This window comes from Folsomia candida, unplaced genomic scaffold (assembly GCF_002217175.1).
Source record: "Folsomia candida strain VU population unplaced genomic scaffold, ASM221717v1 Fcan01_Sc002, whole genome shotgun sequence".
Taxonomy (NCBI): Eukaryota; Metazoa; Arthropoda; class Collembola; order Entomobryomorpha; family Isotomidae; genus Folsomia; species Folsomia candida.
In genome coordinates, this window is record NW_019091194.1 from 4,756,353 (window position 1) to 4,773,495 (window position 17,143).

Here is a 17,143-nt window from a genome sequence, read left to right on the forward strand (position 1 = left end):
TTATCATAAATTTAGACCCATAAAAATTATATTCGATTCACTTGCGTCAATGAATAAGAGGAGGTACATAAGTATTTTAAGGTCGCACTTTCGCTAATTACTAAATGCGATGCCGAATCCTGTGAATATTTAATCGTCTTGACTTTGCCATTCTATTCTCAGAGTGATGCATACCCATTCTAAATTTCGCTTCAGTATAATGGCCACAATATTCTTGTTCGCTTTTCTTCTTATTTCAGTTTTTGATATAGTTCCTACGTCATGTTTTCTTTACAAAATAAACGATTTGTCCTCCATACTGGAAGCATTTGGTTCTTGCCACGTATTTGTGCATACAATTGGGAAGGTGAACATCGACCCTAATCCTACGTTTCCTGTCCAATTAATGAATCACTTGGCACCAACAAATTGTGCCAATTGTGGTAAATGGAGACATAACGGAGTTTTTCCCGAATCACAACCGATTTTACTCAAAAATCATCTCGAGTGCAAATTATTTGCTCTTGTATCTCCGAACGATGAAGCCATAGATACGCTAGTTGAACGACTTCGTTATCTCAGACAGTTCATTGTGGAGTTAAAGATTTTCAGACAAGCAGTACTAAATGAGCCAACGATTGAATGGGAACAGTATAACTCAGAGTTTTATGATGAATACGAGGAACATCATCAATCCATATATTTCCCAAGATCTTACAGTGCAATTTTCATAACAAATTTAGAGCATTTATTTAATATAGACAACCCAAATCCGAGTATTCATCAATTCTTTGAAGTTTACCATATCCATTACGTTTTTATATTTCAGCTGCAATTACAAGAAAATGAGTATGAATTAAAAATTGACGAGTTCGTGAGATACAAGTGTCGCCCATGTGAAATTACGACTTTTCTTACGACACACAATCTCCAAAACTTGTTAGTTTCTCGAGTTGTTGGCTACTATAAGGCAATCATTGACGCATCGAGTTACCAGTTGTTGTGGAGACCACACCTGTCGCTTCTAGGTTTAAAAGACGACCTGGAATCAAGGATAACTACAGAATTATTTCGTTCTAGAATAAGTTCAGGTCGGAAAGTATTTTTTGATGGATTGATAACTCATATAATTCGCAGCAAGACAAATATTTCCTTATTAGATCATAAGCATGGGATGCTATTTACCAAGTCTCAGTTCCAATATTATTATCACTTTACACAATTTTATCGGAGTAAAGATAATACGGAAAACATTTTAGTACATCCATCTCTAAATTATATATATTGGACGGAATCAAGTCTCTCTTTTGTGACGTGTTCCACTTCCGAGGGAAGATTAGTCTTTAACGCTTATCTTAGCCCATTCTCATTTACGACGTGGACAAGCATTATCATCACTTGGTGTGTACTATGTTTGTCCTTGACGATCATTCTGTATGATCCGGAAAATGAGATATCTGTAACGAAGATGAACATTATTAGCGACTCAGCTTGGACCACGTTTGCAACCCTGTTGGAAATAGGAGTAGGACTTTGTCATTTTATGAAAAAATCCGGCATTTACATGACCTTGTGGTTACTCTGGGTATTGTTGTGCATTGTTTTGTCGAATTCGTACAAAGGGATTGTAACGAACGATGTAATAGCCCCGTTATCTAGGACGCCAATTAAACTAATAGACACATTGATTGCAAGGAAGCATGACATTATAGATTCAGACCTTGATGAGGCAGATAGGGACGAAGTTACCTTTGAATATCCAGGCTATACCAATAATCAATTTAAGAGCAGGGTATTTCATATCCTTCAATCTTATTTGACTCGCAATATAATATTACCTCAATTAGTTCGGTCGAATCAATTTTTAGCAGAATTTGAGGCGAATGTAGTGATTTACTTCGCTTTATCATGTTTGGATCGGAATAGTGCAGAAAATGCTTCGAGTGGCGTAATGGATTCGACATGTTGGGAGGAAAGGCAAAAGTCTTGGTGGTATAAAGCTTTCCAACCGGTCTTATTAGATGCGCAGATGGCGATAAAATTCGCAATGACATCACAAGTATTTCAAGTCATGAAGCAAAGAAAGTGCCTTCCGATCGAGGAAGCACGCACTGTGATGAGTTCCTGTGGACAAAGTGCTTTCATCACTCCTACAGATCAGGTAGGGGAGATGGTCGATCGGATATTTGGGAGAAAGTCAAGTGTAACAAGGCAACCGTTTGCCATCCTGAATGAGACAATGGCCCCCAAAACTGCGTTCTTTGTTGTGAGCAAGGTTGGCGAGCATCTAGTTATTCCGACAATTCGCAGATTACTTGATTCAGGAATTTTCTTTTGGTGGAAAAATATCTTGGAAGAGTTGGCCTTGCCGAAAGTGACCACAGCGGATTTATTATTTACGCCGCAAACACTCAAGGCAAATATTGGGACGGTATTTATTATACTGGTTTGCAGCGTGGGTATATCAACCATGATGTTGTGGGTGGAGGTGAGCATTTCTTTGATGTACAAGTGGAAGGATTACAAATATAGGATAGGCATTTATGTAAAGAGAATAATTTTGAAGTGTAACAAACCTTCACTAAGTTGGTAAATGGATATTTGTTAGTTCATAATTTGGATGGCTTTAAAAATCTATGGAAAATTGTCTGGTTATGAATTACTAATGTGATGGGTACTTAGGGCAAACGTGAGAATCGAGGGGTGTGGCAGGTTCACAAATATCGATTTGCTTCCTCGTACGTATGTACAACCCCCAACACAATTTGATAGTACAAGTCGAGATTTTGGACAATTCGCGTAAATTTTTATGAATCTTTTTCCAATAGATTGGTTGTGAGTTTGAGGTGTAATTTTTTTTAAACCTATTTAATTGTCAAAAATATTTCATGTCATATTTTTATATGTAGCTATGCATGTTTATCCATTACAAAAGTATGTTTGTTTCCGTGTTGTTTTATCAACCTAATTCGAGACCATTTTAATTAACTTGCGGTACCTCGGGACCCGACTTTCGGGTAGCATGTTATGCACATATATCATAACATTTAAAATTTATGGATAAAAATGCCACACATAAAGTATTATTTAGTTGACCTTTATTTTTCCTAGCTCTACCATATTATGGTTTGTTTAAATAATGTTAAGATAAAGTGCTGGTTCACAGTAGTGAACGGATTCAAAAATACTTTACGTGCAATGCAAAAATATTAATAAACTCATCGATATGCATGCAAGCAATAAATTACATAAAACTATGTCTAGCATGTTACATGAATAAATCATATGTATGTCTGAAAATTTATATTCATGAATATAGTACGTATTTATTTGTATGACGCCAAATGTAGATTTATCTTAGTCTTTTTATTAAAATTATTTACTCACATTTTGGTATTACCGTTATTGATGCAAATGCATGTGTACTTGAATGTACGATAACATTTCAGTGATCTCAAATGCATGCACGACTAAAATAATATTTTCACTCAAATAATTATCGCTTTAACAAATCAAAACGTAGTCTGATTGTTTGCTCGCACTTTTAGGTGGTCATTATGAAAAATTATACTCTGTACTTAAAAATGCAGTGTATAATTTCTAGTTCCTCCGAAACCTTCTGGAAGTTGATCCCTCGCAATTTCTGCAAATAAAGTATTCGACCACTCGTTCATATTTGTTCCAAGAATCTTAATTGCATTCCTTGTCGACGGGGTGAGCAAAGGCCGGATCAGATTCATGACGACTTGAAAGGTTGATGGTGCTAAATATTTAAATACAACTTGTGAGCAGTAAAATCCAACAAATCAAAGCTTTCCAAACTTGATTCTACTCACAATTTATCACGAAAATTTTGTCTTGTGAGGAAGGATAATGTGCTTCCAATGTAGTCACCCAATCCGTATAAAGTCGAAGACATTGGGCGCATAAATGTTGTTTGGAATTAAACTTGTCCAAATTTACAACCAGATTCCACTGCGTCCCATTGATTTGTCCCTGTCGTTGAAGTTCTCTCACCTTTGCGTGAATCTCATCTCTTCGCTTAAACATCCACCGAATCACACCTTTCAGCCTGCCTTGAACCACGGCCTGGCGTAAATCCCATTCCCCAATTGCATAGGCAAAAACTGATTTAATGGAAATAATGTAAATTAATAAATTTGCACAAACTTCCGAATCTAAATTGCTTACTTGGTTGTCCGTTTTTGTCGACGCCATCCAAATAAATGGGATAATCCTTCTCATAAGAAGACCAATCTTCTTTGTGGATGTTATCCATGTTGGACGCCTTCCACCATTTTATGGTCTAAATTAAATTAATAGGCTTTTACATGCATGCATACAACAAACAGCTTGTGCAAATATTGTCATGTTCTTAACTACTATCTTTTTTTACCTCTGTTATCATGTCCTTAGCGCGTTGCTCATCCCATTTTCTAGCTAAGTAAATCATAAATATTTATCCACAATTATAAGTCAAGAAGGAATGTATGTATGTATGTCTGCAAAATCTTCAACTTAAAAAAATTTAACGAACTTCTCAAATATCGAAGCAGATTTAACTCATCTCTCATCCATTCATGAGGAAACTTTATGTTAGAAACTCCATGCTTGAACTGAGGAAAATATTACGATTAATCAATTCACAAATTAGGTACCACATAACAAGTCAAAACAAGTTTTTATAGGATTCTACCTTCTCCAGCTTGGATTTTTGTGATTTGGTAAGATTTAAATCTTCTTGGGAAGAGTTACCAATTATAAAAAGTAGTAAGAAAATTGAGGAAAATATTATTTGGGAAGATTGGAACAACATAATTTTGCAATTTAGAAAATTATATTGAAAGTAAAGTTACAATGGGACCGGTTGATTTTTGTTACTTGAAAGTATTTGCATGAACTGAGATTTATTTGGCAAATTGTGTGCATACATATGTATGTATGTCCCAAATTGTGAGGTTAAGCTGGTAGGTCCCGTAAAATAAAAGTACACCGATCGTGAAGATAAAAATACAACAGGTTTGTTTAAACTTAATCAATTTAGTTAAACATGCAGTACACGTCGAAGAAAGGTAACTTTTGTGCATGTACAGTACATATACCGGTGAATTTGCTGTTAAACATGTGTAAAAGGAGCAGATCATAGTCTTAAGCAATATGTAGCAGGTCATGCCAGTTTTATTTCATATGCAAATTCACGTAACTTTCATAACGATACTCTGTACGTTCGAGATACTTATTTGAAATTAAATCAGTAAAGATGTTCTTTTTCTTGTTAAAAATGTGAGGACGATTTTTAAACCAACTCGTATTAAAATTTAACAGCAATAAAAACCACAATTTAACTATATACTGTAATTATGTCAAGACCACCTTGCTTTGGTGTGAATCAGAATCAGAATTTGTGCTTATGGTAGTTTCATTACTTCACCTTCTGTTTAGATTCATCCAACAGATCCTATCAAGATCCTATCAAGATAAGCGACATTGTTTGATCCGCACAGAAATTCTGTATAACCAACGGCGTCCCATTGTCGATATAATTTGATCCAAACTTTATCTTAAGCACGGCGCATGCCCTGATTGACTTTTTGATTGCAGACGTTCTCTTAAATTTCGAACTGTACTTTTCATGCGTGGCTAATACCTTGATCGATACACTATTCACCCTGGATGCCAATGTGAAGATAATAATGTTGATAAGCGCAGCGTCAATCGTGAGCAGTGGGAAAATGAGGAATCCTGGCATTCTTACATCATGATGCATTTTTACACATATGTATTGTCCAAGTATTTGAATTCCAGGGACAAATGTAATCAGAGCTGGGACGATTTTCACCATGAGAAAGTCATTCAGACATTTTTCCAGGAGTTGAATGCAGCGATAAATGTGGACGCAATATTCATGTTCGGTTTGGTTGATAGCATCTTTCGCTTTTCTGTAAAAGTAATAAATGTGGTCAACACGTAACAAGGAATCATTGAGGGTATTCACAAATGTGTTCGCATCCTCAGTAAAATAGTTTACGAAGAAAACAGGGGGGTAAAGTTTTGTAAAAATCTTGAGCTTAATAGCGTGATTTTTGATGACAAAATCTTATGATGTTTACAAAATCTTGTAACCATCGTAAATTATTTTACAATGAGAAGGACACTAAAGATATGAATGAATAATAAATACCCTCACTTTAAATAAATACTATTTATGTACTGTTTGTTTACATACCGTGCCAGAATTTCAGAGTAGTTCAATATACAACCAATTGCGACAAGGAGCATGTGATGTATCCACAATGTTCCAGAAAATGTTATGTGGATGCTCATCCAAATTTCGAAAAGGACGATAAGGATTTCTGGTCGAACCCCCGTCGTCCATCGGATCGCATGACAGTTGGGGGACATGGAAAGAAGGAAGGGAGGAGTGCATGGGTTGAAGATGAGAATGGAGAATATCGCTATGGGAATAAAAGGCATTGTGGTTTGAAGAATGTGCAGCAGAAAACTTAAGCTTTTGGCTTCAAAACTCATCTTTACGTTTTTGCCGCCTGTAAAACAGAGTATTTTTATTAAGCCAAATATTTAAAATATCCATTAAACTAAACTTACTGTCCAAGACTGTAGTTTCGAAGGTGACGAACGAGTTGATAACTTGAATTGGAGCAATGTCCAAGCCGTAGTTCCATCGTGAACAAAGAAGGATAAAGTTCATTATGAAAAATATGGAACCCTGAAACCTCTTTGGCCATGTGAAGGGGCTATAAATTAGATGGAGCAACATAACAGTACAGTAAAGTAATGTTAATAAACATTGGAGACGATACATCCGAATTGTCTTAGGACATGTTACCAAGATAAATTTATTTGACTTCTGATCAAATTCGACCGGATTGCAAGAAAAAGGTTTGCACATACGGAGGTGTTGAATTAAGAAAGGAATGAAATTCGTAAAATACATGTCAAAATTTAATGACAAAGTTTTGTGTTTCTGATGGAAATCAATATGCGACGATAGTCATTCTGCTAAATATTTCCAGTAATTATGTATGATTATATGTATGGCGTAGGATTCGTATCTTATTGTCTGGGAATCCATTATCATGAATGATTAAATAGTAGGATTTTGAAGTTTTAACGTTCATCGTAGTTACATATATAAACATGAATAAACGAGGTAATGTTAACATTTATAGGTGTTATGTTTTGTAGGTGTTATTCGAATATATGTTATGTACATATTTGTAGATCAAAAGTGTAAAGTTATCAACTTCCAGGGAAAATAAGTAATTCCAACTTGAATAAATTTTAATATGGTATTTGCCAAGTAGGGAACGTAGGACGATTGTTTAATTTGTGGTTTCGTATGATTAGTCCAAAATATTATATAACTAGCGTATAGCCCGGCCAAGGCCGGGTTCTAGAGTTCCAGTGGGGGGTGTGCCCAAAGCGAAAAATCCGTCATACTATATTTTAAATAATTCCCAGTGGAGACTTTGTCATACTACATACATACATCAGACTGAGGGTTTGCCCAAGTCATACTCCATTTTAATTAACCTGGTCACAGTACAATTTGATTCCCCCCTGTGGGAGTAGTTGAATAGCTAATTACTTAAATTCCCGTCGCGTGGGAGTAACTGCATAGCTAACTATTTAAATTCCCACGCTTCACGCTCCCGTTAAGTTCCATAAACCCCGTTAACTTCTACAATTAACGCCAAGCTATTGACGGATTCGGATTCAGCGTCAAAAATACATTCGAATTGATATGCGACATCACGAATAAGCCAGATTTGGACACCACGGTCACGGCGAGGTCACGGGGGCCTCGCAGGTCAAAACCATTGACGGCGTTGGATTCAGCGTCAAAAATATATTCGAATTGACATGCCACTCGCTGTGGGTAGAGTTTCTCAAACTAAAATAATTAATTAATAGTGTTTATCACGATCACTTATCATGATAACCACTATTGATGAGTGATGTATGTATGTGGGGTGTACATGTTCATGTATTCATTTATTCATGCAGTGCAGTGCATGCATGCAGTGGTTGCTCCGCTTCCTTCTTTGTATACTGTATGGGGCAATTTGCATTGCGAAGACGGACCCAGGGACCCAGGGATCATACTAACACTTTATTAGAGTAGATAGTAGCTCAACTAGGTAAATATTTTGATGAAATGCAGAATTTATGTGACATTACGCGGTTAACAAACTTGTTGATCTGAAAATCATTGCTTAGGTATATTGTACATAACAATGTACAAGTTCTGGCGTTCGTTAAATAATTTTCATGAAACTTTCACATGTTGCATTCAATAAGACCAAGATAAATAAGTATGCGCACGGGCGGCATACATTCATACATATACATTTAAATATAACCAGAAAATACCTTTCTTTAAAGTGATATTATATTTGGATTTGTTCTAAAACGTTATTTATTATCACCTCGATGAATCTAATATACACTATTATACATACAAACGTACCATATTTATCTCTACATAAAAGTCAAAAGTTTGCAATGTTGGTTTTGACCAACCATTAAGTACATAAATGTAAATTTCATACATGTACATAAGCCCCTTCAGGTCAGTAGCAGGGCGTCCAATTATACGTTGATGCCTGGATAAAAAAGGATTGAAATGAAAAGTACTTGCGTCTGCTATTAGCTATGAACTGTTCTTATTGAGTTCGTAACAAAAAAATGCTGTATTGCGTATTTATTTAGTACATATGGGTACAAGCATATGCAATCTGAAAGATCGGGATTCCAAGCAAAAAAGCTGTATCATCATCTGTTTTTGTCTCATTCATTGCATCATAGGTACAACACATTCAAGGCGAATTTCTCGCTTTAACGTTTCACAATATTTTAAATTTTTTAAACATAAGACTTCATAAAATTTGCAGAGTTTGTACCTTACTGCGCTGGAATTTGAAAACTTTATTAAAAACAAACCGTTTTTAGTCGTACTATGAAAACCAAGTATGTTCTCCTGTTTCCAAATTCCTAACCTATTAGCAAGTGAGCGATCTGATTTACAAATTGTGCTTGAAAATCCACGACATGGAAATTTCATTCCTGGAGAAAGAATTGTTGGAGAAGTGGTGCTCATTAATCCTAAAGCAAAAGAACTGAAAAGTAAGCATACAAATATAAACACATTTTGGACTGCTCTAAATAAAATGGGACCTTTAACAATTAAATGTTTACCTGTTCAGGTATTCGAATCGTAATTCGAGGAAATGCCAGAGTTCACTGGACAGAGGAACGTGGATTTGGAAAGCGTCGGCGTACAGTTCACTTCACCGGAGAAGAAACTTATTTTGCAGATACCCAACTTCTTCTGGGAAATGGTACATATGTATTTATGAAAATGGACATATGTACAAATGTATTGGCTTAAATTAATTAATATTACAATCTATGCAATTTTGCAGATCGCGATAAAATTATCCTCCCCCCAGGGACGACGAATTATCCGTTCGGCTATCAACTCCCCACCGGAATTCCGTCATCATTTGAGCACAAACTTGGTGCTGTCTCCTACTCCATGCAAGCCGTCATGAAACGCTCGTCCTGGTTCAAATCCGATGTAAATGTCAACCTCCCCTTCAAAGTGGACGGGCGACTGAATCTCACCAGCAACATGATCTCTAATCTTAATCGCCCTGTGCAAATAGAAAAGAGAAAGACAATTTGTGACCTGCTCTGCCGGGTAGGACAAATTGGGTTCACCCTCAAATTAAATCGGAGTATTTATGTGCCTGGGGAATTTATTAATTTCAACGCCTATCTGGAAAATTATTCGAGTCAGAAACTTCGACGGATGACGATTAAATTGATTCAGGTTGTAGAATTCATTGCAAATGGCAGCACAAGGAAGGAGATTTGCATACTTGATAAGGTCAAAGGACCCAAGTTGCAACCTGGAAGGGAAGACGTCTGGAGTGGGAATGATGTGTTGAAAATTCCGTTGAATTCATTGCCCAGTGAATTAGGTGGTGGGTGTAGGATCATGAATGCTTATTATGTGCTAAGGGTATGCAATTTTTACTAGTTGTTTGTTTTATGAAAAAAATATAATTAATTTTGAAGGAGTATTTTTTATTACAGATTGAAATGGGTCACTTTTGGGGAAAAACGACTGGTGATGTCCCGTTAACAATTGGATCTCTAGTGGGGCAACAGCAACACGAATGGTATGGAAATAGCCAAATTAATTATGTGGACTCCACCATTAGACAAAATCCAGTACGCAATTATGGCCGAAATACTGAACAAAATGGTCAATGGTCTCTCGGTACCTTTAACTCAATCCGAAGTACGGAGTATGAAAATAATAAAACTGGTACTTAAATATTATATAAACGTCATTATGTGGAATTTGTGCAGATTAAGTATAATGTCTTTTATTTCAGACACGCCACCACCTGAGTACGAAGAAGCAATTAGGATGCCAATTTTTCAACCAGGATACAGTAATGAAAACATGTTCAGCTAACGAAGCAACTGCATTTGTATGCATTTACCTGAAGAAAAATGTCTACATTGTTCACAGGAAATTTCTTAATCAAATATTCAATTCATTATTTGTCTTGGTTTTTGAAATGAACAATACTAATGCAAGATTGTATTGTACTGTATTTAAACTAAAAAGTTATATACTTGGAATAATTATAATAATCAGTTCTCTATCATATATAATTTGACTATTTGTTGATTTTTTGCACATTCTGATATTTTACATTAAACAAGTTTTGTATTTAAATTATAACCAATATCTTAAATTCTACGCTTTTCATTAAAGGTGTACGTAATCTGATGGTACGCTCCCTCCCTCGTTTACTAGAAGTTTGCAAAAAATAACATGAGTAGTTGTTAATATTAATAATCACTTTCCAATAATTTTTTTTTCATAAACTTACAAAATTATCTCGATCTTCTTGATAGTATCGATAAACTTGCATCCCATTCCCCTTCCGATCCCTAAAGTGGACCCTCTCATCCACAAATGTTCCCACTCCCACCAACTCCAAGTCAACTTGATCCACCCATTCCTCCAAAGCTGCGAAACCCACCCCGTTTTCATTCGCTTTAATAAGTTGCAGGGTCCACAAGGTGTACGGACTCATGATGAAATCACCCTCCTTGACCTTCTCATACACCATATTTGTCCCCAAACGATTTCCGGCCGTGTCTCTCTCAAAGTTGTACCTCAACGTGGCATTATCTCCCACCATCGAGTACCCCTCATCCCCATAAACGTAGTGGCTCACCCCAGAATGGGTCATGATCATGGTGAAACCTTTAAGCACCTTTTCCAACTCGTCCTTCCCCTCATCGTTTAACGTTTTCGGAACGACTTCCGCGACTCGAAATTTGACGGCACTTTTCCACCTGGAGGATGAATAGGTTGGATTTGCCCTGACGGAAACCTTGCCTCCTGAGAACAAGGTCCTAATAATTTCTAAATCTCTCCTATTTTCCCAAACAAAGAAAGGATGCGAGGACTGAAAGCTAGAATTAAACTCAGATTTGATCAATTTGGCGTCAATTTCTCCAAAACTCATGGACTTATAGTCGTCCATTCTTTGATCCAAATTGACAATTCGCCCCTTGAGGACAGGAATTTGGAAGAACATTAAATCATCCGTATTATTCATGGTGGACGATGGGAGCAGAAAGTCTGACATGTTTCCGGGCAGGGTGAAATCATCCATGTATAGGTGAGCAAATGGAAAAATCCATTGTTTAAACGTGTCCACGGCACGATCATATTCTTTCAAAAGAATGTTTGACTGCAAGGCTAACTCAATCTTGTTTATGAGTCGGACCGCTTCGGGATCATTTATGATAATTCCTTTTGCCGAGGGAGAATTGATATTGGCCAAGTAATCTGCAAAAGCCATGTGCTCATTGTAAGTCTCGATGTAGTCGTACAGCTCGATGAGGAGGGTCATCGCCTCTGCGAGTTTGTCGACCAACTGGGAAAACCTTTCTTGGTGGGGAAGACCTTCGGTGAATTGGCGGAGGAAAAACTTGACGTCGTTGAGATTTCTCTGAACCTCCCATTTGGTCACGAGTAAGGAAACTGAGGACTCTTTGCCGAGAGATTCCGTGACGTTGCGCAGTTCTTCTGCAATATTTGCAACCATCGGCATGAGCGAGGAGTAGACCGATTCCTTGTAGGCTTTGACATCCTCCACGGCCTTCTCTGCTTCGCGCACCATTTGGGCGAGACGCTCCATCTCTTTGGCGTCATTTTGGTATTTTTTGTATATGTCGAGCCCAAGGTTGATCACGGTGGCGGTGTTTTTGATCACTGTGACGGATTCAATTCCTTTCTTCGCGTCATCTTTCTCTTTTGGGGTTGAGCTTGGTGACGAAATGACGCCATTGAGAGATGTTTCCTTCTTGTCGAGGGAGTTGAGCAGGGTTTTCTCAGCCTGAGTCAATTGTTCAGTTTTGTCGACGTAGACTTGAATATCGTAATGATCTTTGTTTTCTTTTAATTCTTTCACCAAGTCATCCAATTTCTTCAAAGGGTCAGACAAATCGTTTAAGACGGCAGGATTTTGTTGGATGCCTTTCTCCGTGGCTAGAATTATTTCAACTAATTCCTCTAACTTTTCCTTACTTTCTTCCATTGCTTCCTTCTCTACTCGATCCGCGTGTCCTTTAATTGCTGGGGGTAGATTAATTGGAGGTCTACTTCCCGTATAGTCGCCAAGGGCCCATTGTTCCCCTACGTTGGTGAGAGATCCCATAAGGCCCCCAATCGCGGCACCTTGTGCACCCAGGAAAGAGGTGAAAGTTGCGGTGATTCGGAGAGCAGAAAATAAATGACGGAAAGCCATTTGCTCGTTCATCTTTTCGAGGGCTTGTTTCCTTTCGAATTCTTCATTTTCAATGGCCGTTTGCATTTTTATGATTTGACGGAGCAGGTCATCCGCGGTGGATTGAAGTTCCATTTCCACCTGTGTGATGCCCGGGGTGACGACTTCTTCAATAAAATAGAGGGACTGCTCTATCTTTCCTTCGTATCCGGCTGCGTAGGATTTTCTTTGTTCATCGATTACGACTTGTGTCTGGGTTTCTTGGTAGCGGTCAAACCGTTTGAGAACGGATTTTAAGTAGTTGCCGACATTGATAACGATGGTGGATCCGAGTTGATTCGTGAGAGAGGTGATCTTTGAAAGTGCAGTGGTGTAGAGGATGGCTAGTACTTTCTTGTCACTGTTATTTAAATTGGATTCATGAAGGGACGAGAAGGTTTCCAGTCTGGTCAAATATTTTAAATATCTGGATAAAAGAACAGGCTGATTGTCCATTTGGTCTCTCACGGATAAAGAGTAGTATTCGAGGTCGAGTAATTCTTGGCAAAATGCGACAGGGTTGTAAAGCTCTTGGATTTCTTCATTTTCTTCTAAAACTTGGAGGAAATTGTTGGGAAATTGAGACTTTTCGGTGGAATAGACGTAAGCCTTGTAATCATTAACGAGCTTGGACCTTATTAAAGAAAAGCTTGGTTGAGTGGGGAACTTTTGACCTATTTTATTCCCCCCAGTAGAACCATTTTTTCCCGGTGAGCCATCCCTGTCATGGAATTGAGAGCCTGGGACTGATTTATGGTTTGAATATCCGTTCCAAATACAATCGATATTTGTTGTCATATCTGCTTCCAATCCGTTCCCAGTATTCCCACCGGCACCGCCAACCCCACCAGCACCATCCGTTCCGGTCGTCCCGTTCTTAATTTCTTTGGCAATTTCGACTTTCGGGTAGAGTTTGTCTATTTGGAGGACCTCAGCTCTTCCGGAAAATCCCCCTTGTCCAGAGACCCCACCATTTCCACCCGGAAATCCTTCTCCTCCAGGTCCGCCAAATTTGGTCACATGGAACTTGTAGATTCCAGTGTTTACAACCTTATCGAAAAAACCACCGAGCCAAGTACAGGCGGCTGGCCAAAGGTCGAAAACGGTTGGATTACCTTGATCTCCTTGTTTCCCATCAATTCCGCGATACCCATGACCGCCATTTCCGCCGGAAGCGGATATTTTGAAATTATTTCCTTTGAAAAGTGCGCCAGTTATGAAGAAAAAACTGCCCCCATTTTCTCCAGGTAAGCCGACATCCCCATTTGTGTTATCGGTTGCCTTTTCACCACTTGCTCCGTCGCGTCCATCCAGATTGATGGACAATTGGTCGGTGGTTGTGATTTCAGTGAATGGCGCAATGATGGAGAGTTGATGATTTTTCTGGGAGGAGTTTGGCTGGATTTTTCGGTTCATGAAGAGGACTTGTGTTGCAAAGATTTGGACATCTTTTGGGTCGCTGCATTTGACGTAGTTTCCGGCAGAAGTGGTGAACTCTGAGGCGAGGACGTAGCCGCCACGGACGATCAGTGTGTCCTGACCCACGCAGTCGACGGATGATCGCTCCATCGCGATGTCAATGATGACTTTCATCAGATCGGTGTCCTCCTGAGTGAGGAGGTCCTTTGTGGAGAATATTTCACGAATTCTAGACGACACGGGAATCCCTAGGGAGTCATGAATCCAGTCCATGTTTGGCTGTGTGGGAACAAGAATGTTGGGTTTCTCGTTTTGGAAGCTGTATTCACCCAATTTCGTTTGGAGGGAGTCGAGGAAATCGTACCATTCGTTCCTTTTGCCAGTCTCGTCGTCAACAAAGGTTCTCATCGGTTTCAGCCAGCTTTGGACGTCACGATGGATGGGATTTTTGGCCATGTCCTCAAAGAAATCGAGATACTCGTCCAGTTGGTGAAGCGCGTTGTAGTAGTCGTTTCCAAGCTGGGAGTCGTAACCTCTGTCGAGTAGGACGCGTCGAATTTCCTGAGCCAGCAGCTTCGGGGAAGATGAAATGGTCGCGTTCTGATCAATCAGTTTCAATGCAGTGGAAAATTGTGCAAATTCTGCGTGGATGAAGTGACGAGTTTCATTGAAGGTTGAAATTGTTGTCATCCTTTCACCTTGAATTCTCCTAACTTTGGGGAATAGGGTGTTCCCGAGGGAAGAGATATTTTTGTTGATTTGTTCCACGTAGTCGTTCACTTTGAGGAGGGTGTTGCCAGTGAGGGCCCAGCCAAAGTCGTTCGGTTGGGATTGGACGAGGGTCAAATTTTTGGAGAGTAGTTTCTGCAAGGTTGCTCTCGTTGCCATGGCGACGGGGTCATCGCTCAAGCGACCGCATCTGGCGGCCAGCCTCATGAACCCGATTCTGCCCTCTTGAAGAAGAATGTCGACAAAGGCAATTTTCCGCCGGATTAAATTTCGGTCGACACGCAGGTCGTTGAGCTTTCCTTCCTGGTCGGATTTGTACATTTTGAGGAAGGACACGATGCCGGACAATATTTCCTCATCCGGGATAGGCTTCCCGTTATTGGGGTTGAAGTTGGGCGCCTTGGAGACTATGAGCCCGATTCCTGGCTCATAATGGGTCAAGTCCTTCACCAGGTTGACTGCATGGGTCGTCATTCGGTCAAAGTCTGTCTTGTCATTGGTGCCAGAGACGGAGGAGTGGATGACGACGAAACCGATGGAAATGCTGGAAACATGGTCTGTCACGGCTTTGAGTAGGAAGTTGGCAGTGATGTCGGTGTCTGGACCGCGGTTGTCGTCGAAACCGGGACAGTCGTAGATGGCGAGAGACGTGTCCTTGTCAACGACCAGTTCCGGGACGAGCGTTCGAGATGCCGTGGTGTGTCCAATTTTATCATTGTCATCAACGATGAGATAATTACCGCTGGGGTTCATGACCAGTCTCAGCCCTGTCGCGTTCCCTACTGTCAAATGAGTCAGGGTGGATTTCCCTGAACCAGTGTTGCCCATCAGGAGGACGACGTCGGTGTACTTGTCACTCAGTTCGAGCTGGTTCTTCCCATCCTCCAGCAAGTCCCAGAGGGTGATGTTGGGCGTGGGGACGGGCGGTGGAGGTGGATCTACGACTTCACACTCGGGATCGTCATTCTGGCGAGGAAAATGAGACCTTGGTTCTCCACGGAACACGTCAAGAACTCGGTAGTGCGAAGGTGGTCGGATTTCACGTCGAAGGACTGAAAATGACGCAAACACAAATAAATCGACCTTTAAAACTTAATTTAGCTGTATGCAAAGCTATACTACATTAATACTAATATCAAAATATTTTCCCAAGGAGACCTTCAATTTTGGTAAATAAGGGATGTAAAATTTAAATTAGAATTTAAATTTTTAAACTTACAGTATAAATTATTTGCATTGTCCTGGTCTCCTCGAACATATCTTTGCCTCACTGAACACTGCAAAATAAGACAATTAAATTGCGTATTTTGTCAATTTATTATTTGCATTGCTCACAAATGAAGAACTACGATTTATAAACATGCATGTATAACAAAAAACGATTAATTTGTCGAACATGACAATTTGCATATCATTTTGTGAACGCATAGTTTGAATTATGAATAAGTTTCCTATAAATAATTGAATGTAATACATACGAAATTTTAAATAATCTGAAGTTTAAGGATACTTCGTAAATACAAATTTTATTTATTTACCTCACATAATCCAATCCATAGCAGAAAATACAAGTAACCAGATTTCTTCCACATTTCGAAGCCCAACATATATATATATTCTAAAAAATTGTGAGGGCAGCGTGTGTTCCTTAACCGCTGCATAAATAAATTGACCTGCTCTGAATATTTGTACGACATATTTATAAGTTTTTGATGACCTGAAGTATTGAGTTTGCAATACTTAACCGATGCGATTAAGGAAGATCATTCTGGAATGTGAACATTTATTCTAAATTTACAGCTTAGAATCAAAATGCCAGCCCATATATTCTTATTTCACTCACTTACTTATATATGAATGCAGCTATTGATTGAATGAATTAACGAATTCGCATAATTGCACATTTAAATCCTACAAAGCTCAAGATGCTGTTTTCTGCAACATGAATGCCTTATTGTCCTGTTTTTATCTATGTAAGTACAAAATTCAAGTAAAGAATGAATTGTTCCTCTATGCAAAGTGCAACTTTAGATATGCATGCGTACCATGCTGAGTTATGCAGATTCATTTATCAGTTTACTCCACTCAAAGATGTCATATTATACCTATTTAATCGATGAAAATAATTAGCT

The 17,143-nt window shown here is 38.8% G+C and overlaps 3 protein-coding genes across 3 annotated transcripts; 1 reads left to right on the forward strand and 2 right to left on the reverse strand.

The window, feature by feature from the left end:
* Window positions 1-3,279: 3,279 nt before the first annotated feature.
* Window positions 3,280-4,930, reverse strand: LOC110844881 (SEC14-like protein 2). Its single transcript, XM_022091208.2, has 6 exons — window positions 4,676-4,930; window positions 4,517-4,595; window positions 4,376-4,419; window positions 4,171-4,285; window positions 3,816-4,106; window positions 3,280-3,742 (listed from the first exon to the last, which is right to left on the reverse strand). The coding sequence occupies exons 1-6, from the start codon at window positions 4,793-4,795 to the stop codon at window positions 3,558-3,560; spliced, it is 834 nt and encodes a 277-aa protein (XP_021946900.2). The 5' UTR covers window positions 4,796-4,930; the 3' UTR covers window positions 3,280-3,557.
* A 3,867-nt stretch (window positions 4,931-8,797) lies between these two features.
* On the forward strand, window positions 8,798-10,833 carry LOC110842827 (arrestin domain-containing protein 3). Its single transcript, XM_022088657.2, has 5 exons — window positions 8,798-9,126; window positions 9,207-9,341; window positions 9,426-10,027; window positions 10,102-10,336; window positions 10,407-10,833. The coding sequence occupies exons 1-5, from the start codon at window positions 8,973-8,975 to the stop codon at window positions 10,487-10,489; spliced, it is 1,209 nt and encodes a 402-aa protein (XP_021944349.2). The 5' UTR covers window positions 8,798-8,972; the 3' UTR covers window positions 10,490-10,833.
* On the reverse strand, window positions 10,376-16,710 carry LOC110842826. Its single transcript, XM_022088656.2, has 4 exons — window positions 16,550-16,710; window positions 16,231-16,288; window positions 10,914-16,063; window positions 10,376-10,833 (listed from the first exon to the last, which is right to left on the reverse strand). Exons 1-4 carry the CDS (start codon window positions 16,706-16,708, stop codon window positions 10,831-10,833), a joined length of 5,370 nt encoding a protein of 1,789 aa, XP_021944348.2. The 5' UTR covers window positions 16,709-16,710; the 3' UTR covers window positions 10,376-10,830.
* Window positions 16,711-17,143: the final 433 nt, after the last annotated feature.

Coding starts and splice junctions, on each gene's coding strand:
- LOC110844881 (XM_022091208.2), bottom strand. CDS start 4,795: ATGTTGTTCCAATCTTCCCAAATAATATTTTCCTCAATTTTCTTACTA. Junction 4,596..4,675: donor AAAAATCCAAGCTGGAGAAG/GTAGAATCCTAT, acceptor TATTTTCCTCAG/TTCAAGCATGGAGTTTCTAA. Junction 4,420..4,516: donor TCTGCTTCGATATTTGAGAA/GTTCGTTAAATT, acceptor TGATTTACTTAG/CTAGAAAATGGGATGAGCAA.
- LOC110842826 (XM_022088656.2), bottom strand. CDS start 16,708: ATGTCGTACAAATATTCAGAGCAGGTCAATTTATTTATGCAGCGGTTA. Junction 16,289..16,549: donor TATGGATTGGATTATGTGAG/GTAAATAAATAA, acceptor CTTATTTTGCAG/TGTTCAGTGAGGCAAAGATA. Junction 16,064..16,230: donor CAATGCAAATAATTTATACT/GTAAGTTTAAAA, acceptor CGTCATTTTCAG/TCCTTCGACGTGAAATCCGA.
- LOC110842827 (XM_022088657.2), top strand. CDS start 8,973: ATGTTCTCCTGTTTCCAAATTCCTAACCTATTAGCAAGTGAGCGATCT. Junction 9,342..9,425: donor CCAACTTCTTCTGGGAAATG/GTACATATGTAT, acceptor GCAATTTTGCAG/ATCGCGATAAAATTATCCTC. Junction 10,337..10,406: donor GTATGAAAATAATAAAACTG/GTACTTAAATAT, acceptor CTTTTATTTCAG/ACACGCCACCACCTGAGTAC.